At 43.4% G+C, this 26,802-nt stretch overlaps 5 protein-coding genes across 18 annotated transcripts in view; 1 reads left to right on the forward strand and 4 right to left on the reverse strand.

The window, feature by feature from the left end:
- Positions 1-26,802, reverse strand: part of LOC113453925 (uncharacterized) — a 125,128-nt gene that overhangs the window by 89,301 nt on the left and 9,025 nt on the right. The window lies entirely within an intron of this gene.
- The window catches only part of LOC113451462 (uncharacterized), a 106,587-nt gene that overhangs the window by 70,745 nt on the left and 9,040 nt on the right, over positions 1-26,802 (reverse strand). The gene's annotated exons all lie outside the window — the stretch shown is intronic.
- Positions 1-26,802, reverse strand: part of LOC113451459 (uncharacterized) — a 126,837-nt gene that overhangs the window by 46,876 nt on the left and 53,159 nt on the right. The window lies entirely within an intron of this gene.
- LOC113451460 (uncharacterized) overlaps positions 1-26,802 on the reverse strand; it is a 56,045-nt gene that overhangs the window by 20,216 nt on the left and 9,027 nt on the right. The window lies entirely within an intron of this gene.
- Positions 2,214-25,914, forward strand: LOC113451457 (uncharacterized). 12 transcript variants are annotated; one of them, XM_087928051.1, is made up of 5 exons: positions 2,214-2,340; positions 8,800-8,898; positions 11,007-13,542; positions 22,122-22,134; positions 24,184-25,914. In XM_087928051.1, the coding sequence occupies exons 3-5, from the start codon at positions 11,547-11,549 to the stop codon at positions 25,562-25,564; spliced, it is 3,390 nt and encodes a 1,129-aa protein (XP_087784177.1). In that variant the 5' UTR covers positions 2,214-2,340; positions 8,800-8,898; positions 11,007-11,546; the 3' UTR covers positions 25,565-25,914. The 12 variants fall into 12 exon arrangements, with proteins under 12 accessions (XP_087784177.1, XP_087784165.1, XP_087784175.1 ...); XM_087928039.1 differs by lacking the exons at positions 22,122-22,134; positions 24,184-25,914 and having other exon boundaries at positions 2,264-2,340; positions 8,764-8,898; positions 11,007-14,758; XM_087928042.1 differs by lacking the exons at positions 2,214-2,340; positions 8,800-8,898; positions 11,007-13,542; positions 22,122-22,134 and adding exons at positions 19,589-19,799; positions 22,448-22,676 and having other exon boundaries at positions 23,937-25,914.

Genomic DNA, 26,802 nt, shown 5'->3' on the forward strand with positions numbered 1-26,802 from the left:
CAAGAGCAAAGACAAATTGTTGCCATTTCTTAACCAGAACTGTAGCAAACTTAAACTCTGCAGCCTTGTATGCTTTATGCGAATGATCAGTGCATGTTGTGTGATGTAATGCATTTGTGATAGGACATTAACAAAACTGCTATGTTAACAAAGATTGCTTCTAATAAAAGAGGGTTTCGGAGTTCTCTCTGTGCTCTCATCCCAAGACAACTTTGCGAAGTGTCTTCTTTTCATGAGAGACCACCACAATCTTCAGTGCACATCATGACCATGACCATGAAAATAAACACAAACACACATCCTTCACCCTTCACACATTGAACTGGAACTCCACCCCACACCCCCAAGCCCCCCGACTCCACACCAACACTGCACTGTACAGCAGAATTCAAAAGCTACTGCTCTGGGATAGAAGCTGTTCTTCAGCCTATTTGTCCTTGTTTTTTTTATTATCTGTACCTTCTGCCAGATGGTAATAGTTCAAAAAAGGGTTCCCAGGATGAGATGGATCTTTGAGAATGTTTTGAACTTTCTTAAGGCAGCAGGAGCTAGAAAGCTCTTCCAAAGAGGGGAGAGGGCAGCCAATGATCCTCTGGGCAATGATGTTAACCCTTTGGAGTGCTTTCCTATCTGCCACTGTGCAATTGGCAAACCATACAGAGGTGCAGTATGTTAAAATGCTCTCTCTGGTGCAGTGGTAGAAGGTCACCAGCAGTTTCTCATTCAGTTGTTGTTTTCTAAGAAGCCTCAGGTAGTATAAACTCTGCTGGGCCCTTTTGACCAGGGCTGCAATGTGGGCACCCCAGGTCAGGTCCTCTTTTAGGGTAACACCCAGAAACTTCAAACTTGCTCCACTCGGTCTCCATTGATAAGCAAGGGCTGGATGTCTGTTCTGTTCCTTCTATCATCCACTATAAGCTCCTTGGTCTTATTGGTGTTGGAGACCAAGTTGTTGTCTCCACACCACGAAAGCAACCAAGTGGGTGGTGTCAAGGCCTGCTCCTTTCTGAGTCTGGGAAAGGAATTGAGAGCCAAGGACTACCGCTGCAGTACGCTTTCAACAAACTATCCACCTCCATGTGTTTTTCGCAAGCTGCCTGGGTATATTCAATGCTGGAACCTTAACTCTTCTGGAAATCAGGGAGGCTGGTCAGGAATTCTGCTTTCTAGTGAGTTTTAGGCCCTGCAAGAATACAATTTTTACCAATACCCACTGGAACCAGCCATGAAGGCAGAAGTAGCACCACCACAATAAAACGCCTCCCATTTCCTATCCCCAAAGGCAGTTCAGAATGGAAACCTGATGAAAGATTTATGAGGGCAAAAGTAGATGTACCTTGTCTATTTCAAACCCTCCAAAAGTCCATTAGAATTGCAACCAATTCCATTTTAGTGATGTGCCCTTGTCTGAATCCAGACTGAAAAGGGCCCAGGTGTCTTTCTCCTGCGCAGCCTTTTCTCCGGTGGCACAATCAGGGCTGCAAGCAGAGGGTTAGTTTAATTTCCAGGCTGCCAACCTTTCATGGCCCTCTTCAGCTGCATTTACAAAAGATCTTAATCTGCAGCAACGCATTAAACTCCTCTGCCAGGTAAACTTCTCAAATCGATCGCTCACAAAAGTTTTCCATACGACTCGATGACACATCAGAAAGCAGGGAATCTGTGAAAACATCTTGCAAAACCCCCCTAGGGTTGAAGTAGCAGAAAAGTAGAACGAACCCGTTCTTCAGCCTTATGGCGCTAGGTGGCGCTCTACAAAGAAGCAACACTCGCGCCTAAGGAAGCAGGTATATGGTACAGCTTCGGCGCATCTGCTCTAGGAAAGCGGGAGAAGCTGGGCTGGACCGAGAGGAAACGATAGAGCAGAGGTCTCCGAACTTGGCCGCTTTAAGACTGGTGGACTTCAACTCCCAGAATTCCTGACCTAACATGACTGGAGAAGGAATTCTGGGAGTTGAAGTCCACCAGTCTTAAAGTTGCCAAGTTTGAAGACCCCTGCGGTAGAGTGTTAATCTTCCCAAACGATGAATGACCGAGTATAAATCCTTCCATACTCCACCATCTGGCCAGAACTGAAGAAGCTTCTCGGATGAGAAGCGAAACGTCTTTAAAGAAAAAAACCAAGAAAGTCCAGTTCCCTCCTGAAAAAAAAATCACCTTTGGGACAAACCATGACCCGGGTGATTGAAAAGCTCCGTTAGACAGATAGAGTAGTGGATTGCTAGAGAGGATGCAGAGGCGAAGGGCAGGGAAACTTCCTCTTCCGGGTCACCCACGGGAGGATAATGGCGTCGGCGGAGCCTCTTGTGCCGCTTGGAGGACCGAAGCGGCCCCTGGGAGGTGAGTGGAGGGCAGGTCGGAGGAGAAGCCGGGAGCAAGTCGGGCCGTTTGGGTTCCTCCACGGCGGGGAAGCAGGGAAGGGAGAAGGCTGAAACATGTGGGCTGCTGCAGCCTATTCTTTCCCTCCCTAATTGACAGCTGCTTTCCTGCGAGGGGTTTCAACGGCAAAACGGATGTTTTAAATTTTTCAATAGGATTTAATCCCGATTTCATCTGTTAGTGGCCCCGCCTTTCTGAAATTAGATCAAGGAATTGGAGCGAATGCACTTCTGGGACATTTTGCTCACTTGAAGCACACACAGATTGTCTACCTATAGAAATTCATGGGGGGTGTATTTCTCTGTGTCTGTGTTTTGAATAAGAGAAGAACAGAGTTGGAAGGGACTTTGGAGGTCTTCTAGTCCAACCCCCTGCTTAAGCAGGAAACCCTACACCACTTCAGGGAAATGGTTAGTCTCGACATCTTTTTTACATCATGGTGACCAAAACTGGATGCAGGATCTCAGGTGTGGCCTTACCAAGGCCTTATAAAGTGGTATTAAAACTTCACATGATCTTGATTCTATACCTCTATTAATGCAGCCTAGAACTGCATCGGCTTTTTGGGTAGCTGCAGCACACTGCTGGCTCATATTTAAGTGATTGTGTCCACTAGGATTCCAAGAGTGACTCCCTCTTATAGTTACTACTACTACTGAGCCAGGTACCACCTATACCATGGTACCCCCAACCTTTTGGACACCAGGGACTGGTTCTGTAGAGAAAGATTTTTCTGCAGACTGGAGGGGGGGGGGCATGGTTTTGTGTGCTGCCTACATCCTGCAAATGGGGCTTCGCTTGTCCAGTCCCCAGGTCAGAAGAACCTTGAGCTATACTATATCTGTGTATTAGGCTTTTCTTGCCTAAAGGTAAAACCTTACTTTTTTCACCATTGAATTTCATTTTTGTTAAATAGCGACCAGTTTTCAAGCCTATCAAGATCCTTCTGTATCTTAAGCCTATCTTCTGGAGTGTTGGCTATTTCTGCTAGCTTGGTGTCATCTGCAAATTTGATGGGTTCCCTATCCCCTCATCCAAATCAGTGATGATGTTAAAGCGTACTGGGCGTAAAACAGAGCTTTGGGGTACTCCATTGAATACTTTCCTCCATGTAGATGCAGTTCCATTGAGGACTACACGTTGAGTGCATTTGGTCAGCCAGTTATGAATCCATCTGGTGGCTGTGCTCTCCAACCCACATTCTTCTATCTTATCAAGTAATAGGTTGTGGTCTACTTTATCAAATGCCTTACTGAAGGTATCAGTAAGGTATTCCACGTAAATTATATTCGCAGCACTCCTCTGGTCCACTAATTTTGTCAAGAATGCAATAAGATATTTCTGGCATGATCTATTTTTGACAAACCCATATTGGCTTTTGATTATAACTTTGTTTGCCTCTAGGTCTTTGTTGATTTGTTGCTTATCTTTTCCAGAATCTTCCCAGGTATTGAGAGCAGGCTGATAGGTCTGTAGTTTCCTGGATCTATTTTTTTTTTCTTTTGTTGAAGATGGGAACTACATCAGCACTTTTCCAATCCTCTGGTAGTTCCCTAATGCTCCAGGATCTTTGAAAGATATAGTTCAGTAGTTCTGAGATCACATCTGCCACTTCCCACAGAACCTTGGGGTGTAATCCATCTGGTCCTGGTGATTTGAAGATGTCTGGGGTGGTCAGGTGTTCACTTACCATTTTCTTGTTTATTTTAACTGTTCTTCCTGATCTGTTTTTTATGATACTGTTTTTGATAGTTTGGACTGTTTTTTTCCTTTTGTGTAAAGATGGATGCAAAAAAAGAGTTAAGCTGTTGTTTAGCTTTCTCCCTGTTGGTTGTCACCTTCTTGCCACTTTCTCCCAGTAATGAGCCAATCGTTTCCTTGACTTTTTTCTTGTTTTTTTATAGGTTGAAAGCAGCTTTTTTGTTTTTTGTTATTTTTGAACTTTGTCGCAAGCCTTAGTTCATTTTGAGCTAAGCCTTAGTTCATTTTCATCTTTGCAGGCCCAGCTATTTGCTGATATTTTGCCTCAGTTATGTGCCTCTATTACCATTTTTTATACTTGTCTTTTTTATCTTTCAATTTATCAGAGAGTTCTTCGTGCTGGTTTCTTTTGAGACCTGTTATTTTTCTTCTTCATTGGTATTGTGTTAGACTGGGCTTTTATAATTTCACTTTTCAAAATTTCCCAAGCTTTGTGGATTGTTTTCCCCTTGAGGATTCTCATCCATGGAATCCTTCCCAAGCTTTAAGTTTATTGAAATTATCTCTCTTAGAGTCTTAACTTTGTTCTATTGACTTTGTTCTATTGATTGCACTTGTATAATGTTGAATTCCAATATTGCATGATCTCTCTCTCTCCCTCTCTCTCTCTCTCTCACACACACACACACACACACACACACACACACACACACACACACCAAGGTTTCTGTACTTTCTATTATTGCATCTCTGTTAGTGAGAATTAAGTCCAGTGTGACTAATCCCATAGTTTCCTTGTCTACATTTTTGGAGACACAATTGTCTGCTAAATTAGTCAGGAACCTGTTTGATCTTCCACTTGGTGCAGAGTTTCCAAGTTGATGTCACAGAAGTTAAAGTTACTATTGTGATGTGCTTCCTACATATAGCAATAGCATTTAAACTTACAACCATTCAAATACCCAATCTTTGCAGTCAAAGATTGTTTTGCACAAAATTCCTCCCTTATCATAAGAAATTGCACTTGAGGCAAAATTTGATGTGTATAGAGGAATCTTGAATTTTGTTATTTGTCTCTGTTTGAAACCCAGCTGAGCAGTTTAACATTTAATTTCTTGCATGATTCTTTTAAATGAAACAAGGATAGAACAGGAATAGAATAGAATCTGTATTAAGAATGTCTGCCACCTTGACTTATTTCTACATATAATAAAGGGAGATATAAAGACACATATCCATCATTATGTCTTTTTGTTCAGTATGTAGGTATATATGCATTTTTATTCAGTAAAAAAATGTGTATGGCAGCCTAACTCCATACAGTTTACAGCAATAAAACCTTAATACCTTAACCCCATGTATTGCCAATGGCAAAATGCAAAGCCTCCACATTTAAAATGTAATCCTGCAAATACACGGCCCTTCTAGCCAGGTTGGTGGAATTTTTATAATCTGGGAATCTCAAAAAGGCGATTCTTGCTTTTGTTCAATTTAGAACTTAACCTGGCCTTCTGGCCTTACTAACTGTGCTCATGTCAGGTGCCTTTCTTGCTCAAAACGGGTTATAGTTCTCCTTGCTAGGAGTCAAATTGGAGAAGTTAACCGCAGGATTAGCAGCATATAAATGTAACAAATGTAAACAAAGACCAGGTTCCAAATGAAGCAGCTCTTCTTATCCCAGTCTTTAGGAGAACAATTAGAACCTCCTTGCTCTACAGAAGACCAGGAGGATAAACACTTGCCATACTTCCACGAGGGAAGTGTTTCATAGCTCAGGGTTTACAATGGAAAAGAACACTTCTTAGCTCCTATCTGATGGCAATATTTAAGGGAAGGGTCTAGCAGCGTGTCCATCCTGTCTGACTTGGTAGAACAGATGTAAAAAGAACGAAAGATGGGGCAGCAATGACAGCTGTCTTGGTGGTCTAGATATTGATGCTGGCTGACTGCCCACTGCCTGAAATTCGATCCTGATGGCGGCGCTCGAGGTTGTGTCAGCCTTCCGTCCTCCTGAGGTCAGTAAAACCAGGATCCAGATTGTTGGGGACAATACGCTGACACTCTAGACCGAGAGTGATATAAAGCACTGTGGGGTGGCATATAGTCTAAATGCTATTTTGCTATAATAAAGAAATAGCTTTAAAGGTGATGATCCGCATGTAGAATTGCGCCTGAAAGAAAGGAATCCAGCGCAGCTCATGCCACAAAGATGTTAACGCGTGCAATCTAGGAACTGCCATTACGGTGCGTGCCGCTGCGTTCTGGATCCGTTAAAAGTTTCCGGATGGCCCAGGGTAGTAATCCAAACAGGAGGTGACCAAGGCAAGAATGACCCACTATGCAAGCCCTTCCTGGTCCAGGGAAGGGCGCAACCGGTGCACCAGATGAATCTGTGCAAAGCCCCTCCCCCAGTCAAGATCCCCTCAAGCAGGAGCCGTGAGTCCAGGAGGACTGCCAGATTGTGCAAAAGCTCAGTCCCCAAAGATGATCGCATGACCCCCAGGACACCCTGTAACTGTCACAAACAAAGACTCGATTGCCTCGTTTCTGAATTTTGATCGTGTTATATATCTCCCGGACTACATCCACATAATTGGGTTGCATAGTATGGATGGCCTCCCTAGCAAAAATCCTGTGGATGTTAAAAAGCATCAGCAATAGGCTTGGGCCCTGGGGCATCTCAAATATCAGGGTCAAGACTTGGCCACTTCTACCCACATTGGAACCGGCCATGGAGGCAGGAGTAGGGTATAGGGTCTCCTGCTCGGGTTGGGGGTTGGACTAGATGAACTACAAGGTCCCTTCCAACTCTGATTATCTGTATCTGTAGAACTACAGTAATAAAATGCCTCCCATTTCCAGTCCCGAAAGCTGGTCCTCTTCAAGATCTTCCTCCTTTCCTTTCCTTCTTTCTGGCTGCCATGAGTAACGGGGGGTGGAAGGGGGAAATGTATGGGATGTAAGCTGCGAATGTTGCTAACTAATATTGTATAAACTGGGGAGGGTTTCTCATTCCTGCTTAGCTTTCTCTTCTCTGTGCAACTGCAAACCTTTATCTGAGTAAGCCAAGGTCAACTAATCATCACCACCTGGAGATATCCGCATGATCCACAACTTTTAACTGGAAGAACCGTTTGAACTGTTGGGGGTGGGAACATTTCACTTCCTTGATATATGTGATGTGCGTGCCTAATTACCCAGATTCAGAATTTTCTTGTTGCTACCACTGACTTCCAGTAAAAGACATCTTTCCTCTAATTACAAGAGTCTAAGTATTTCTTTCCTGGATTTAGAACGGAGCACCAGCTGACAGATATCCTGGTCGATGGTATTGAAACCGGATTGGCGGGGGAGGGTCTATGAGGTACACAATGATTTTACCCCGTCTATCTCAAACCCTCCAAAAGTCTATGAGAATTGGGACCAATGGCGTTTTGGTGTGTAGGAAGTCAGCAAACAACCCCTTCCCCTGCCTGCTCCAGGAATGAAATATTTGTGGAATATTAAAAGAGACAAAATATATTTCCCCAAAGGAGAAATGGACATTTTTATATCGTGTGTGTGTGTGTATCGTATATATATATATATATATATATATGACACATTTTTAATACAAATATAAAATTCCATATCTGAACAGCGTCTTGTCTGGGCACAGTCAGTTTTAAGTAGAGATACAACATTAATCATAATAGTAATCATAATAGACATATCAGTATTAATCACAAAATAGTAATACAGTTAGTTTGTCCATCTTATAAAATTTTCAGTGGCAAAAAAATTCTGATCTTTTGGGGTCTTTTTAGGTTCTAACCTCTGTTCTATTAGTTAACCCTTAGTGAAACAAGTCCCATGTTAAAAATTATTCTGTTTCTTCTTTTTCTTTACTTTTAAGTTTTAATTTATCCATCTCAGCACATTTTTAAAAAATAATACTTTCATCTGTTGGAATCTCTTTGTTTTTCCATTGTTGTGCAAACACAATTCTTGCCGCCGTTAATACATGTAAAATTAAGTATGTTTTCTTTTTAATTGTGCTGTTCTGGTAGTATACCCAACAAAAATATTTCTGGTTTCAAATCTTATGCGTTGCTTTATCATTTTTTCTAACCAAGTATGTATTTTAGTCCAATATTTTTTTTTGCCCTTTGAGCATGTCCACCACATATGATAATATGAACCTGGTATCTGATTACATTTCCAACATTTAGCAGGTAAGTTTTCATACATCTTTGCTAATCTCACAGGTGGCAAATGCCGCCTATAAAACATTTGTATAAATTTTCTTTACATGCCATCGTTAACATAGAAATGGAAGAAGCCAGCTTTTAGAAATGCAGTTTTGGTAATCCATACAGAAAGACTGGGTCAGACAGGAAACTCCAAATAAGCAGTTAGGCAAACCAAAAGTTGACAGGATTAGCTCAGATAAGTACTAAGGATTTGCATTTTCCCTTTTGCCTATAGAGCCAGCCATGATCCCATAGAAATCTGACGACAGCCAATAGCGTATTAAAGGACAAGTTTTTGCACAGGAACAGGAAGCTGAAATACAAAGCCCAAAGAATGTATAAAAACCCGCCCACTCTCAACTCCCTTTTGTCAGCTGTCCCAGTTCTGCTATTGGTCGCGTTCATCGTCAAACTTTCTTTCCAATCAGCCTCCATTTTATTTTATTCCCAGCTTGGACGTGAACCACATGGATTTTTCTTCCAACAGGTGATGTGCCCCAGCCTGAACCCAGACTGAGGAAAGCTCAGGTGTTTTCCCTCCTGCACAGTCCTGTCCGGGTGGCAAAGTCAGAGCTGCAAACAGAAGGTGAGTTGTAGTCCCAAACTGCCAACCATTCAGTGACCATTCATGGGCAGTGGTCCCCAGCCTTTCTTGAACCAGGGACCGGTTTCACGATTATTTATTTTTCCACGGACCGGTACCTGAGTAACGCGAGACTCCACCGCCATCGGGACGGCTCTTCGTTCAAAGCCGCACCCCCCCTTGGACGAAACTAAGGCGCGAGTACCCAAACGCCACTTTCCAACCAAAAACCCGGAAGCAACCAAAAACCTGGAAGCGCCGTCGAAACAAGATGGCGGCGCCCAAGCTTTGCGGCCCTGTAAAAAATGATCCACGGTCCGGTACCGGTCCGGGGACCGGTGGTTGGGGACCCCTGATTTAAGGGGAGGGGGGAGGAATTCTGTCTCCTGATAAGAGACAGAATGAGCGTATTTTCAGGTTCATGTCACTAGGTGGTGCTGTAACACAACACCAGTGCCCAGAACGCCTTGGCTGAGTTGCGACATCCAAGGGAATGGGGCGCAGCTGAAGCGAAAGGAGTTTAAAACCATCGAGTATTGCTAGAAAGGATGTTGAGGAGAAGAGTAGAGACACTTCCTCTTCTGGCTCACCCAGGGGAGGATGGAGGCCTGGAGTACGACTGTCGTACTCTTCCCAGGGCGGAAGCAGCAGTAGCAGCAGCAACAGCTGGAAGGTAAGTTTTAGGGCAGGTAGGAAGAGAAGCCAGGAGCTCTTTGGTTTCCTCCACGCGGTAAAAGCAGAGAAGCAACAAGGCTGAAAGTTGTGGGTTGCTGTTGCTGCTGCCGCCACGTTCTTTCCCTCCACGAATGTTATTACGTTCAATGCTGTGCATGATTTAAATCTGCTGCCTGTAATTTTCTGCTGGGAAATGGCAGAGACCCAAATTGAAAGGCCTGGGGCCAGTGGGTCTTCAAACTTGGCAAGGTTAAGACTTGTGGACTTCCACTCCCAGAATTCCTGAGCTAACGTGACTGGAGGGGGAATTCTGGGAGTTGAAGTCCACAAGTCTTAAAGCTGTCAGGTTTGAAGACCCCTGGCCTGGGGAGTAAAACATATGAACAGCGGTTGTAGGATTTGGGTTTGGCTCAGTCTAGAGAAAAGAGGGACTAGTGGGGACATGATAGTAGTAGTAGTAGTTCGGTATTTGAAGGGCTGCCACAAAAAGAAGGGGGTCAGTTTATTCCCAAAGCACCACATGGCAGGACACGAAACAATGGATGGAAACCCATCAGTATTCCAGTATTTGAGGGTCTGCCCCAAAGAAGAGGGGGTCAAATTGTTCTCCAAAGTGCCAGACAAGAAACAAAAGTTGGAAACTAATCAAGGAGAGAGAAGCAACCTGGAATTCAGGAGAAACTTCCTAGCAGTGAGGTCAGTTAAGCAGTGGAACAGCTTTGCCTTCAGATCTTCTGGGGGGCCCATGGCTGGAGGTTTTTAGAAAGAGAGGGGACAGCCTCTGAAATGGTAACAGGGTCTCTTGCTTGAGTAAGGGGATGGGGTAGAAGACCCACAAAAAGACCCTTCCAGCTCTACTCTGAAAATGGCACGTAGGAGATTTTTTAAAAAATCTTTATTTTTTTATATTTAATACCTGCCCATCTCTCTCAGTCTCTTGATTCCTTGACATATTATTGTCATGTTGTTTTCCGGGCAAGTGAGGAATCTCCTGGGTAAAATGGATGGTTTTAATCGTGCATAGGATTTGGGCACCGTTTCGTCTGTTAGCGTCTCCACATTTCTAAATGTAGATCAAAAAAAATTGAATGCACTTCTAGGACATTTTTCATACTGAAATGCAGATAGATTTTATACATAAATGAGGTGGTTTTTTTTTTTTTAAAAAAATGTAGGCATACATGTATGTGTGATTGACCCAAGCAAAAACAATAATAATTTTGTGATTGAGTTGATATTTGAACTTGGATCTTCTTGAACTTGGTAGTCGTCTACATGCCAAATGAATCATAGTTAATGTTAGAGCTGAAACTACAACTTTGATATTTCTTCCTTTATGGTAATATGTGAGGATTGGGTTTTTTTGTTGCTTTCACATGTCCTACAGCAAATTTTTAAATAATAATGAAATTAACCCATTAATATGACTCTTACAGACGAAGAGGATGCCAAGAAGAGCACTCTGGACAACAGAGAATGAGAAGCAGCCTTAAAATGCAAACCAAGCCTTCAATCAAGATTTTTTTCCATTTCCTCCAGAAAGTGTAAAACCTCTTCTCCTTCCTCAGCAGATGAAAGACAAGGGAAAGAATAACAAGAACAAAGTTTTGAGCTGGAAAAAGTAGAGTATGTGCAACTGAAGCAAACATTATCTAAGAAGTCAAGGGGGATAATATCAGAAAAACAAAAAAGTGGAAACAATTGAAAGTCAGTGAAAAGAAAAGGTTCCTTGGATAGCCAAAATGGACAGGTATTAATGAAAATCTTTGACAAAGGAAAGAATGACTTGAATAAAAGAACCTCCAAGTAATAGATCAGAAATATTTTTGGCTTCCTGAAGAGTTCATGAATATCAGTGTGTGAAAAACCACACAGACTGCCTATTGTGGGAAAAACACAGATTGCAGATCTTAGCTGATGAAAACCCATACAAATATTGCAAGCGCGGCAAGAGATTTACTCAAAAAATCTTCCTCATGATTCTTGGAAGGACCAATACTAAAGACAAGCTCTATCAGTACTCCCAATGTGATAAAGGATTTAGCATGCAGACCAATCTGGTAAGACACAAGAGGACTCGCACTAAGAAGAAACCATATGAATGTCCGGATTGTGGGAAAAGCTTTGCACGGAATTCTGAACTGGTGATACACAAAAGGACTCACACGGGAGAGAAACCATATGAATGTCCAGAGTGTGGGAAAAGTTTCACACGGAATTCTGACCTGGTGATACACAAGAGGATTCACACAGGAGAGAAACCATATGAATGTCTGGATTGTGGAAAAAGCTTCACGCAGAATTCTGACCTGGTGATACATAAAAGGACTCACACGGGAGAAAAACCATATGAGTGTCAAGATTGTGGGAAAAGTTTCAGTCAGAATTCCAATCTGGTGGCACATCAGAGGATTCACACAGGACAAAAACCGTATGAATGTCCAGTTTGTGGGAAAGGTTTCTGTCAGAATTCCACCCTGGTGGATCATCAGAGAACTCACACAGGAGAGAAACCATATAAGTGTTGCGATTGTGGGAAGGGTTTCACTCACAATTCTAGCCTGGTGGTACACAAGAGGACTCACACAGGAGAGAAACCATACAAGTGTTGTGATTGTGGGAGAAATTTTAGTCAGAATTCCAAGCTAGTGATACACCAGAGGACTCACACAGGAGAGAAACCATATGAGTGTCCGGATTGTGAGAAAAGTTTCAGTCAGAATTCCAGCCTGGTGATTCACCAGAGGACTCATATGGGAGAAATACTGTATAAGTGTCCGGATAATGGGATACATTTTAATCAGAATTCCAAGCTAGTGATACACCAGATGACTTACACAGGAGGCAAGCCATATGAGTGTTCAGATTGTGAGAAAAGTTTCAATCAGAATTCCAGCCTGGTGATTCACCAGAGGACTCATACGGGAGAAAAACCATATAAATGTCCAGATTGTGGGAAAGGTTTCAGTCAGAATTCCAATCTGGTGAGACATCGGAGGACTCATACAGGAGAGAAACCATATGAGTGTTCAGATTGTGGGAAAAGTTTCCAGGATAATTCCAATCTGGTGAAACATCAGAGGACTCACAAAGGAGAAAAACCATATGAGTGTCTGGATTGTGATAAAAGTTTCAGTCAGAATTCCAGCCTGGTGATTCACCAGAGGACTCATACGGGAGAGAAACCATATAAGTGTCCAGATTGTGGGAAAAGTTTCAGTCAGAATTCTAATCTCGTGAAACATCGGAGGACTCACACAGGAGAGAAACCATACGAGTGTTCAGATTGTGGGAAAGGTTTCCAGGATAATTCCAACCTGGTGAAACATCAGAAGACTCATATAGGAGAAAAATCATATACGTGTTGTGATTGCGGGAAAGGTTTCGCTCACAATTCTAGCCTGGTGGTGCACAAGAGGACTCACACAGGAGAGAAACCCTACAAGTGTGATTGTGGGAAGGGTTTCACTCACAGGTCTAGCCTGGTGGTACACAAGAGGACTCACACAGGAGAGAAACTATATAATTGTCCGGGTAATGGGAAACATTTTAGTCAGAATTCCAAGCTAGTGATTCACCAGAGGACTCATATAGGAGAAAAACCATATGAGTGTCGAGATTGTGAGAAAAGTTTTAGTCAGAATTCCAGCCTGGTGATTCACCAGAGGACTCATACGGGAGAGAAACCATATAAGTGTCCAGATTGTGGGAAAAGTTTCAGTCAGAATTCCAATCTGGTGAGACATCGGAGGACTCACACGGGAGAGAAACCATATGAATGTTCAGATTGTGGGAAAAGTTTCCAGGATAATTCCAACCTGGTGAAACATCAGAGGACTCACACAGGAGAAAAACCATATAAGTGTCTTGAATGTGGGAAAAGTTTCAGTCGGAATTCCCATTTGGTAATACACTGGAGGACTCACACAGGAGAGAAACCCTATGAATGTCCAGATTGTGGGAAAGATTTCAGTACTAGGTCTAGCCTTATAAATCACGTAAGGTTGCACATAGGGGAGTAACCATTCAACTACCCAGGTTGCGGACAAACATTGTTTTGGACAAAATTCCTCCCTTACCCCACACAAGAAATTGCACTTGAGGCAAAATTTGATGTCTGTAGAGGAATCTGGAATTTTGTTTCTTATCTCTCGTTTGTAACCCAGCTGAGCAATTTGCCATTTAATTTCTTGCATGATTCTTTTCAGTGAAAATATGCCCTGTAGCACTGCATGGCACTGAATGCTGGGTAGCAAAAACTGGGACCAAAGGCTATCTCCATGGCATGGAAACGCCAAATGCTCCGTTAGATATCGGGCAACTCCTTAACCACAGTACAAATGACACTATTCGACAGCATTTTGGTGTGGCAGCAATTATAGAGAAGATGAGAGAAGGCCGACCCTGCTGGTGTGGACAGGGACCAGCACCATCCACCATGGCCAAGACTTCCTACCAACTAGAGGTCAATGGCTGGCAACCTCGTGGGCATCCAAAACAGAGATGGCACGACACCATCAACAAAGATGTGCAAACCTTGGGCCTGTGTCCTGAAGATGCAGCTGACCGTACAAAATGGCATTCAGTGATACGAAAAGCAAACCCTGCACCTGCAGGAATATGCTAGAAAGAAGGTGGGTTTTTTTAGAGAAAGAAGGTTCTTTTAGTGAAACATCTTAGCATCAAACATGAGGGATAGAAAGATCAGATAGGATAATCTGTATTATATTTGCCACCTTGAGTTATTTCTACATATAAAAAAAAGGGATATAAGTATGTATGTATTTTTACTCAGTAACAAAATGTATAGAGCAACCCAACTCATGTGACTTCACTTAGTTTACAGCAATAAAACCTTATTACAGAAACCAATAAACTCCGTATGTTGCAGGTGGCAAAATGCAAAGTATGCATTTAAAATGTACTTGCCCTGCAAACACAGGTCACTTCTAGTGAAGTTGATGGCATTTTGATGACCTGGGAATCCCGAAAAGGTGATTCTTACTTTTGTTCAATTTTGAACTTAACCAGGCTTCCTGCCTTTACTAATTCTGTTCATGTCAGGTGCCTTTCTTGCTCAAAACCGGTTAATCTTTCTCCTTGCAAGGAGTCAAATTGGGGAAGTTAACCACAGGATCTGCGGCATGTAAATTTAATAAATATAAACAAAAACCTGGCTCCAAATCAAGTTTCTTGCATTGAGGCAACCTTTTTTTTAAAAAACAAATTTTATTAATTTTACAAAACAATATACAGACAAACAAAGCATAGGATATAATAACATAAGAGATCTTTTTCTGAAAAAACCAATAAGACATCTTATTTAAAGACAGAATAATTCCAAATTATCACATTTCCATATGAACACAATATATATATATTTACCCTTCTTATCCCAGGGCTTAGGGGATCTAGGGCATAAGTGGCCCACCGCGCAAGGGCTCCCTTGTCCAGGAAAGGGCGTAATTGGCAGACCAGATGAAAATCTATGCAAAGCCCCTCCCCCCAGTCACGATCTTCTCAAGCAGAAAACACGAGTCCCGGAGGACCTCCAGGTTGTGCACCAGCTCAGTCCCCCAAAGTGATGACATGACCCCAGGATGCTGCAACTGTCAGAAATAAAGACCCAATTGCCACGTTTTTGAATTTTGATGATGGGACAACGGGGATGCTGCAAGAAAAATGGTCATTTTTTCAGTGCTGTTGTAACTTCACACGATTTCCCATTTACAATTGGTCCAGTGCAGTAAGCCAAAACGAGGTGAGCGAGGCATTAATGACTTCTTATTCTCTGAAGTTTGATCACATGACCAACTGGGCATGCCGTGAGGTGAAAAATGGCCACGTCACCTTTTTCAATGCCCTTGTAACTTCAAATGGTCACTGATTGAAATGTTGTCAATCAAGGACTGACTACCTGTACATAATCAGTTATCATAGGATGGGTGGCCTCCCCTAGCAGTTTCATGTAGACGCTGAAAAGCAGCAGCAAATGCCTTGAGACCCGGGGCACCCCAATTTCAGGGGCCAGAACTCGGTTCCTCTTCTTCACACACCAATTGAAAGTAGAAACAGAACCACCACAATAAATTGCCTCCCATTTCCAGTCCCCAAAGCCGGTCCGGAAGGATAACAAATCGATGGGGTTGAGATCTCGGGAAGACATAATAGTTGTGACCCATCTATCCCAAGCCTTCCAAAAGTCCATGAGAATTGCAACCAATGGCATTTTGGTGTTGGGCCCCGGCCTGAACCCAGACTGAGAAGGGCCCAGGTGTCTTTGCTCCTGCACAGCCCTTTCTCTGGGTGGCAGAGTCATCCTTCATGCAAGCAGAGGGCGAGTTGAAGTCCCAGGCTGACAACCTTTCACTGCCCTCTTCAGCTGCACTTACAAAAGATCTGAATCTGCAGCAAAGCCTTGAGCTGCTCTGCTAAGGAAAACCTCTCGTGATTTTATTACGGATAACAAATGCTGTTGGAGGTATAAAGCCTGCCAGGATGCCAGCTGTCCAGAAGGGGGGAAATGACTCAGCCCCCTTGTAAAAAAAAAATCAGCTTGTAAAAAAAAGGGGGGGTATTTCTTGCATTGTGACAGGAATTGGTGCCAGGATTTCCATTGCTATACAACGGTCATAAAAAGTGACACCGGGTTACCACATTGCTTTAGTGAGGGCAATCCTGGAAGTTCCAGTTGCCATTGTCCCAGGCAAGTAGGCCAACAGGTGAGAGTTGCAACCAAATGGGTGGTTTCAAGGCCTGCTCCTTTCTGAGTCTGGGAAAGGAATTGAGAGCCAGTGACTACATCGCAGGACACTCTAGATTAGCTTTCAACAAACTATCCACCTCCATATGTTTTTCTCAAGCTGCCTGGGTCAATGCTGGAATCTTAACTCCTCTGGAAATCAGGAAGGCTGGTGAGGAATTGTGTTTTCTAGTGAGATTTAGGCCCTACAAGAATACAATTTTTACCAATACCCACTGGAACCAGCCATGAAGGCAGAAGTAGCACCACCACAATAAAATGCCTCCCATTTCCTACCCCCAAAGCCAGTTCAGAATTGAAACCCGATGAAAGGTTTATGAGGGCAAAAGTAGATGTACCTTGTCTATTTCAAACCCCCCAAAAGTCAATTAGAATTGCAACCAATTCCATTTTAGTGATGTGCCCTTGTCTGAATCCAGACTGAAAAGGGCCCAGGTGTCTTTCTCCTGTGCAGCCTTTTCTCGGGTGACACAATCAAGGCTGCAAGCAGAGAGTTAGTTTAATTTCCAGGCTGCCAACCTTTCATTGCCTAATTCAGCTGCACTTACAAAAGATCTTAATCTGCAGCAACGCCTTGAACTCCTCTGCCAGGTAAATTTTTCATGGTATCGATCACTCACAAAACTATCCGTACGACTTGATGGCACCCCAGAAAGTGGGGAATCCATGAAAACATCTTGCATACCCCTTACGGTTGAAGTAGTAGGTAAGTCCAGAAGAATATAGCATGTCGATGGTGTTGAAATCCGATGAGAGATCCAGGAAAGACAATAGTTGTGCCCCCCCGTCTATCTCAAATTCTCCAAAAGTCCATGAGAATTGCAACCAATGCCATTTTGGTGATGTGCCCCGACCTGAACCCAGACTGAGGAGGGCCCAGGTGTCTTTCCTCCTGCCCTTTCTCTGGGTGGCAACGTCAGAGCTGAAAGCAGAGGGTGAGTTGTAGTCCCAGGCTGCTTGCCAGCTGGTGCTCCATTCAACATCCAAGAAAGAAATACTTAAAGACTTAATTAGAGACAAGATATCTTTTACTGGAAATAAAATGGTAGCAACAAGAGAATTCTGAATCTGAGGAAATGGGTGCGTAAATCACATATACAAAGTGATGGAAATAGTTCAAATGGTTCTTCCAATTAAAAGTTGTGAATATCATCACGTGGACATCTCCAGGTAGTGATGAAGTTTCTGTCCGTTGACCTTGTCATACTTTGATAAAGGTTTGCAGCTGCGCAGAGAAGAGAAAGCTAAGCAAGAAATAGAAACCTAAGCAAGAATGCACTCTCCCCCCTCCTCAGTTTATACAATACTAGTTTGTACCACCTCCAGCTCGCTTCCCATACTTTCCCCCCCTCCTCACCCCACCCGTTACTTATGGCAGCCGAAAGATGCAAAGCAAAGGTAGAAGATCTCGAAGGCTGACAATGCCAAACTTTCATTGCCTTCTTCAGCTGCAGTTATAAAAAAATCTTAATCTGCAGCAATGCCTTGAGCTGCTCTGCTAGGAAAACCTCTCGTGATTTTATTATGCTTTACAAACTGCTGTTGAAGGTATAAATCCAGTCAGGTTTCAACTGTCCAGAAGGGGGGGAAATTACCCTTCCAGCCCTTTCTTGAGCTTGGAAAAGAAATAGTAGTTCTCGGGTTGTGACCGCAATTGGTGCCAGAATTTCCACTGCTATTCGATGTGGTTATAAAAAATGACATCATGTGACCACGATGCTTAGCGAGGTCAATCCTGGCAGTTCCACTTGCCATTGCAATTCCAGCACCCCATGGGTCATTAAGTGAGGACCTTGTGTTGACACTGATGTGGGAAGAGGTAGGAATCCCAGGGCAGCAGGTGAGAGCTATGGGCAAGTGGGTGGCCTCCAGGCCCGCTCCTATCTGGGCCTGGTAGAGGAATTGAGAGGCAACTATTAAAGCCCAGGACTTTTTAGATCAGCTTTCTACAAACTAGTGTAAGGTCCCAGAAGTTTCCCTGAGCCACGGAGGTACCAAAGAGTGAGACTGGAGATGAGGCTTGCAAAAATAACAGCTTTTTTTAAAAAATTCTTTAGTCAAAGCAAATACTCTGGGTAAATACTATGTCCAAAACACACAGACAAAATGCATGTAAGGAATAGCCAAGCACAGCGAGTGGCTCAGAGTACTATATACATTATATGCTGACAGAAACTAAGTTTACCCAATCAGAGACAAAGGTTCGTTCTTCAATGTGGGCAATGCCCTCCCCTTCCTTATCCATGGAGCGTACTTTGTCCGTGGTCTGTCCATGCTTTGTTATTTTACACTGTACCCCTTGTCCTTGTGTGTTTGTGCTTCTTGGCACACACACACACGATCTATGGAGCATGATGTTCCTGGGAACTATCTCCAAGGATGCACCTAGCTCTGAAGCAAATTGCAGAGGGGAGAAACCAGATAGAAAAGGATACAATTCTCTTGCAGAATGAATTCCTAACACATGATTCCCATCCTTAGCAAAATAGCACAAGCAACTTCTTTAACAGAAGCAAAGAGCAAAGGTTAGATAGATTCACGTCAATATGTCCTTTCACTAGCACCCTCCAAATGTTTTTCACAAGCTGCCTGGGAATATTTGGTGCTGGAATCTTAACTCCTCTGGAAACTGTTTCCTCAGAGAAATTCTGCCCTCATGAGGTTTAGGCCCTGCAAGAATGCAAGTGGAAAAAATAATATCTCCCATATAGATGTGTTTGAAAGCAATGTAGGTGGGGGGAATTTCAACTATTTGTCCCATATTTCATTCTTTTATTAATGGGATGAAGTTGGCAATTGTTTAAAGCTGATGCAGCTGGTAATCTTGTGAAACTAAGTAGGATCAAGCTTCACTCTTCAGGCTTCCCACAGTTGAAAAGTTAGTTTTGGGGCATAATCCTGCACCCTCAGTATGAAGAACTGCCTGAAATATTCTCCATGAATACCCAAGGGAGGTGTGCTTTCTTCTTGTCTGATGGCACATTGCGTTCCCCCCACAAGGATGCTTTCCCTTGACTTACTTCTTGCAAAAGAAGCTCTAGGCTCAGTTGCAGTGACTCCATAAGACCCCAAAGGACAAACTGGGGCTAGATGGTCCTGGAGAAAACTTATGGATGTGGTCGTTTAACAGTGGAAAAGGGCACTTCATTAAAAAAATTCTTAAAAACGTCCGAAAGGGACAAAATGAGCGCAGTTTTAGATTTCTGTCACTAGATGGAGCTCTAACACCACACTGGAAAACCTCCACTCTTCATAGCTGCGTTCGTTCGTGGTAGCTGAGATCCGACATGCAACGGGTGTGTGGGTGTGTTAGAGTTAAAACAAGCGAATATTGCTAGAAAGGATTTAGACGAGAAAAGAGGAGATGGGGGAGAGGAACTTTTATTTCGGCTCACTCGTAGGCGATGGGAAGCATGGAGGGGGGGCCTGTCTGGGCTTTTCCCATGGTCCAAGTAGCAGCTGGAAGGTGAGTCGTGGTCAGGTCAGAAAAGAAGCCCGGAGCAAGTTAGGGTCGCCTGGTTTCCTCCGCTGTGTAAAAGCAGAGCAACAACTAGGCTTTGACATATTCCTTCTCTCGGCCAAGATTTCATTCCACAGGTGCTGCAGTTCTTAAAATGCCCACGATGCCCACGATTTTCTGCTGGTTGGAAGATTGACAAAGTCTCCTTCAAATTAAAATTAATTCCTTGGGTATCTTACGGACCTGTTTTTCCTTCTTCTTGGCAACGTTATGGGGCTGATCTGCCACTGGCCTCTTCTGGGATTTTACCTTCTTTTACTTCCATGAATAAAATGGGAAAGAATAGAAATAGAAACAGAACAGAACAACCATGGAGGTCTTTTAGTCCAGCCGGCTGCTCAAGCAGGAGAACCTATAACATGGCTGTCCAGTCTCTTCTTAAAAACCTCCAGCGATGGAGCCTCCTACAACCTCTGGAGGCAAAGCTGTTCTACTGGTTAACTGTCCTCACTGTTAGGAAGTTTCTCCTTCCTTCCGGGTTGCTTTGCTCTTTGATTAGTTTCCAGCCATTATTTCTTGTCTTACCCTCTGGTGCTTTGGAGAATAATTTGACCGCTTCCTTTTTGTGGCAGCCTCTCAAACACTGGAATACAGCTACCATGTCACCCCTAATTCTTCTTTTCTTTAGACTAGCCAGACCCAAAACCTGCAGCTGTTCTTCATATGGTTTCGTCTCCAGGCCTTTGATCATCTTAGTTGCTCTTATTTGAACTTTCCCCCCCCAAAGTCTCAACATCTTTTCAGTAGTACGGTGACCAAAATTGGTTGCAGTATTCCAGATGTGGTCTTACTAGGGTTTTGTAAAGTGGAAATAATACTTCACATGATCTTGATTCTGTGCCTCTGTTTATACAACTCGGGATTGTATTAGCCTTTTTTTTTTTTTTTGCTGTTGCTGCACATTGCTGCCTCATATTGAAATGATCATCCACTAGGATTCCAAGGTCCCTCTCACAGTTACTGTTTTTGAACCAGGTCTTGTCTAATCTGTACTTGTACCTTTGATTTTTTCTTGCCTAAATGTGAGGTTTTGCTTTTCTCTACATTAAAATTCATTTTGTTGGATAGGTCACATTGTTCAAGTTTGTCAAGATCTTTTTGGATCCCAAGTTTGTCTTCTAGAATGTTGTCTATTCCTGTCAGTTTAGTATCATCTACAAATTTGATGAATTCTTCTTCTATTCCCTCATCTAAGTTATTTATAAAGATATTGAATACCAGGCCTAAGACTGAGCCTTGTGGTACCCCACTGCTTACTCCTCTCTATGTGGATGTAGTACCATTAAGGACTACTCCTTGAGTGCAGTTTGTCAGCCAGCTACAAATCCATCTGGTGGTGGTGATGACCTTTCCACCTTTTTCTAGCTTACCAAGAAGTAGGTTGTGATCTACTTTGTCAAGTACCTTACTGAAATCTAAGTATATTATGTCCACAGCATTTTGCTGGTCTACTAATTTATAGTCACTTTATCAAAGGATGAAATAAGATTGGTTTGGCATGATTTGTATTTAACAAACCCGTGCTGGCTATGAATTATAACTTTATTTGCTTCCAGTTGTTCGCAGATCTGCTTTTTATTATCTTTTCCAGGATCTTCCCAGGTACTGATGTTAGACTGATTGGTCTGTAGTTTCCTGTGTCTGTTTTTCTCCCCTTTCTTGAAGATGGGAACCTCATGTTCAGCTAACAAGCATGGCTTTTTCCTATTGGATTCCGTCAGTGTATTAGCCATGTTGATCTGTGGTTAACTGAGCACTTTATAAAAAATAGCTAATGAGGATGATAGAAATTCTGTTTTATTCTATAGAAATGGTAGCAGTCATATAATCATACAGATTGGTAGCAGAGGATCCTTTGTGAAGTTCAGTTGTATAGGCCATCCTCGCTTACCATTTGTTCCCTGAGCCTTCAAAAATTACTATGGCATTGTAAACGCAGATAAACAGATTTGTGGCCATTATGGCAACAGCCTATCTTTCTTGCCCTTTATGCAATACTTCATTCCTTGTGATGTTATTGACATGTTGTTTTCCTGGCAAGCGAGGAGTTTCATGGATAAAACAAATGCTTTCAATCTTACATAGGATTTGGGCACCATTTCACCTGTTAATGTCCCCAGATTTCTAAAAGAGTTTTGTTTACCAAATACGGGCAGCTTCTATTTCAGCTGCCCTTTTTCTAGGCCCTGCTATGTACGTATCTCCCACACTTTGACTTAAGAGAGTGCTGAGCAAACTTCCCTCTTCAACCTTCCCTCAGTTGCAAAGTTAGTTTTGGGGAGTTATCCTGCCCCCCCAAGACGAAGAACTGGCCTGAATAGTGTCCACACTGGGCTTTCTTGTTGCCCGTTGGCACATTGTGTCCCCCCACCCCGCCCCCCACGGATGCTTTGCTTTCCCTTGTTTAGTTCTCTCAAAAGAAGCTTCGGGTTCAGTTGCAGTAACAATGAGAACGTCCCTGTGACACCCCAAAGGACAGACTGGGGCTAGATCGTCCTGGAGAAAAGTGATGGATGTGATGGCTAAGAGTGGAAAATGGCACTTTATTAGGACAGAGATAAGGACGAGGATGACTTTCAACCTTTGGTCGCTAGATGGCGCTGTACAAAGAAGCCCCCAGAACGCAGAGAATCGGCTAGAGCAGCGACATTATACCGAAAGGAGAGAGACCGAGTTGGAACCAATTGTAACGATAGAGCATTAGATTGCTAGAGTGGAGGAAAGGAGGACAGAGGTACTTCCTCTTGCGGCTCACCCGCGGGAGGCTGATGGCGTCGGCGGAGCTTCTTGTGCTGTTTGGAGGACCGAAGCGGCTCCTGGGAGGTGAGTGGAGGGCAGGTCGGAGGAGAAGCCGGGAGCAAGTCGGGCCGTTTGGGTTCCTCCACGGCGGGGAAGCAGAAGAGGAAGCAACGAGGCTGACCCACGTGGGCTGCTGCTTATTATCTTTATGTTGAATGATTTAAAGCAGCTGGCTGCGATTTTCGGTTGGGAATTTTGGGAGAGTTTGGAGAGTTTGGGGAGATTAAAAATCATATTTTCTAACTGCCAAATCCCCCTCGCCCTTCACCCAACACTCCTTTCCTTGTGGTGTTATTGACATGTTTTCCTGGCAAGCGAGGAAGTTCAATGGGCGGAACGGATGCTTTCAATCTTGCCTAGGATTTGGGCACCATTTCACCTGTTAATGTCCCCAGATGTCTGAAAGAGTTTTGTTTACCAAATACAGGCAGGTTCTTTTCCAGCTCCCATTTTTTTTTTTTTTTGGCCCTGCCATGTACGTGTCTCACTCACTTTGACTGAAGAGAGATTTCTAAGCTAAGCAAAATACAGAAACACCTGGCATATAGCAGTCTTACAATCAGTCCTGGCCACAAAGCCTTGGAGCCTCAAGTCGCTTTTTTGCCTCTTTCCCGCTGTAGGAGTAAAGCAAACAAGGATATCCTGGCCACTTCCATGACAACTGGCGGTGGATGGATCGGGAGCAGTGGCAGGAGGCACCCGGTTGTCTGCCGTGTGAGTCCAGGAAAGGTCTGCTCTAGCTGCCACCGCCACCAACATCAGGGCTCTGCAGGCCCCACGGCCCCAAAAGTATCCTTGGCCACCCATCTGGATGGGGCCTGTAGGGTTAGGGTCCAAGGGGGCTGAGGCTGCAGTTAGGATGGACCGGGCCCCCTTGGGAGTCAGCGATCTCCTTCCTGGTGGAGAAGACTAGGCAAGGCCAGCTGGGGCTCCACAGGACAGGCTGCCTCTTCATCCCGCTCTGTGCTCCACCCCAGGAGAAGAAGAAATAGTCACAAGGTTTCCTATTTGTAAATGAAAAGCATTAAATTAAGCCCACACACTAGCCGCTTCCTGTGTTGGCCATGCCAATGCCCACCTTCATGGCTGAAGGTCTTATCTGGGGCTTACTTTTAGGATAGCGCTTATAATAGGTGCACACCATGCTAGGGCTTATTTTCTAGTAGGGTCTAGGTTTTGAGGGTAATACGGATGATGTCCTGTACGTATCTGGCCAAAAAGGAAGTTTGGGGGGAGGGGTGGAATACTCCAGAAAGTCTAAAAACTCTTCTCTTTCCTCAGCAGATGAGAGACAAGGGAGAGAATAACAAGAACAGTTTTGAGCTGGAAAAAATATGTGGAACTGAAGCAAACATTACCTAAGAAGTCAAGAGGAATGATATCAGAATAACAAAAAAGTGGAAATAACTGGAAGTCAGTGGGAAGGAAAAGTTCCTTGGACAGCCAAAATGGTGAGACACAAGAGGACTCGCACTGGTGAGAAACTCTTTGAATGTCCAGATTGTGAGAAAAGTTTCACTCAGAATGCCAGCCTGGTGATACACCAGAGGACTCACACAGGAGACAAGACATACAAGTGTTCGGATTGTGAGAAAAAATTCAGTAGGAATTCCCGTCTAGTGATACACCAGAGGACTCACACAGGAGAGAAACCGTATGAGTGTCCAGATTGTGGAAAAAGTTTCTCTCAGAATGGTAATCTGGTGACACACCAGAGGACCCACTCAGGAGAGAAACCATATAAGTGTTTGAATTGTGGGAAAGGTTTCGCTCGGAATTGTAGTCTGGTGATACACCAGAGGACTCACACAGGAGAGAAACCGTATGAGTGTCCAGATTGTGGGAAAAGTTTCTCTAAGAATGATACTCTGGTAATACACCAGAATACCCACACAGGAGAGAAACCATATATGTGTTTGAATTGTGGGAAAGGTTTCACTCAGAATTGTAGTCTGGTGATACACCAGAGGACTCACACAGGAGAGAAACCATATAAGTGTCCAGATTGTGGGAAAAGTTTCTCTCAGAATGGTAATCTGGTGACACACCAGAACACCCACACAGGAGAGAAACCATATAAGTGTTTGAATTGTGGGAAAGGTTTCGCTCGGAATTGTAGTCTGGTGATACACCAGAGGACTCACACAGGAGAGAAACCATATAAGTGTTTGAATTGTGGGAAAAGGTTCCCGCATAGTTCCAGTCTGGTCAAACACCAGAGGATTCACACAGGAGAGAAACCATATGAGTGTCCAGATTGTGGGAAAAGTTTCTCTCAGAATGGTCATCTGGTGAGACACCAGAACACCCACACAGGAGAGAAACCATATAAGTGTTTGAATTGTGGGAAAGGTTTCGCTCAGAATTCTAGTCTGGTGATACACCAGAGGACTCACACAGGAGAGAAACCATATGAGTGTCTTGAATGTGGAAAAAGGTTTCCGTGTAGTTCCAGTCTGGTCAAACACCAGAGAACTCACATGACAGAGAAACCATACAAATGTCCTAATTGTGAGAAAAGTTTCGATCTCAATTCCAAATTGGTGATTCACCAGAGGACACATGTGGACGAGAAACCATACAAGTGTTTGGATTGTGGGAAAAGTTTCAGTCAAAGTTCCTACCTGGTGAAACATCAGAGGACTCATACGGGCGAGAAGCCATATGAGTGTCCAGATTGTAGGAAAAGTTTCAGTCAGAATTGCCATTTGCTGAGACATCGGAGGATTCACACAGGAGAAAAACCATATGAGTGTCTTGAATGTGGGAAAAGTTTCATTCGGAATTCCCATTTGGTGATACACAGGAGGAGTCACACAGGAGAGAAACCCTATGAATGTCCAGATTGTGGGAAAGATTTCAGTACTAGGTCTATCCTTATAAATCATGCAAGGTTACACATTGGAGAGTAACCACTCAAATATCCAGATTCCAGATGAAGATAGTTCAGCAGTTTGCACAAAATTTCTTCCTTATCACAGACAAGAAATTGCTCTTGTGGGAATACTTGAAGTGTATAGAGGAATCCTGAATTTTGTTTGTCTCATTTGAAAGCCAGCTGAGCAATTTATCATATAAGTTATTGCATGATTTTTTTTAGTGAAACAGGTCTTAGTATCAAACATGAGGGGTAGGGTAGGGTTGGATGATCTGTTTTAGGTATTTTTGCCAACTTGAATTATTTCTACATATAATAAACAGATATTCAGTTAACCTTAGGATCAGTAGCATACAGATTTAATAAATATAAACAAACACCTGGTTCCAAATCATGTTTCCTGTGTGAAGGCAACTCTTCTTATCCCAGGCCTTAGGAAACAGCTAGAGCTTTCTTATTTTCCAGAAGACCAGGAGGATAAAGGCTTGCCAAACTTCACGGGGAAGAGTGTTTCATTAGGTATGGTGTGCAACGGACAAGGCTCACTTCCTAGCTCCTATCAGATGTCAATATTTAACGGAAGGGTCTAGCAGCGTGTCCATCCTATCTGACTTGGTAGAACAGTTGTAAAAATAACAAAAGGTGGGGCAGTAATGACAGCTGTCTTGGTAGTCTAGTGATTAAAGTGCAGTGATGTTGGCTGACTTTGCCCACCGCCTGGAATTCGATCATGACGGCACTCGAGGTTGACTCAGCCTTCCATCCTTCTGAGGTTAGTAAAATGAGGGCCTAGATTATTGGGGACAATATCCTGACACTGTAAACTTTAGAGGGCTATAAAGCACTGTCGGGTGGTATATAGTCTAAAACGGTCCGCCAACCTTTTGGACCTCAGGGACCAGCAAACTCATAATTTTAAATCCCAGGGACCACTAACTGGTTCTGTGGGCGTGGCCTATTTGTGGGTGTGGCTTGGTGGTCAGGTGACTGGCTGGGCATGGCTTGTATGTAAATATTATAAACATTTATATAAATATTGAATTTTTTATATAAAAAAGCAACTTTTACCCAAAATCAGGCAAAGCAAGCAGGCGGATTGAGTTTCTGACAGATTCATTCACTGATCTACTTGCCATCTTCTAGCTCAGTCTGTCACATAAAATTTGCTGGCTGTGAGTGCACTGAATAATAGAACCTTCAGTCCTAAGGGAGGTTCGGCTTTGCTTAAAAGTAGCGCCAAAGATCTAAAGACTAGCTAGAAAGCAAGAAATC

This window comes from Pseudonaja textilis, chromosome 2, assembly GCF_049901715.1.
Source record: "Pseudonaja textilis isolate UNSWEBS1 chromosome 2, rPseTex1.2, whole genome shotgun sequence".
Taxonomy (NCBI): Eukaryota; Metazoa; Chordata; class Lepidosauria; order Squamata; family Elapidae; genus Pseudonaja; species Pseudonaja textilis.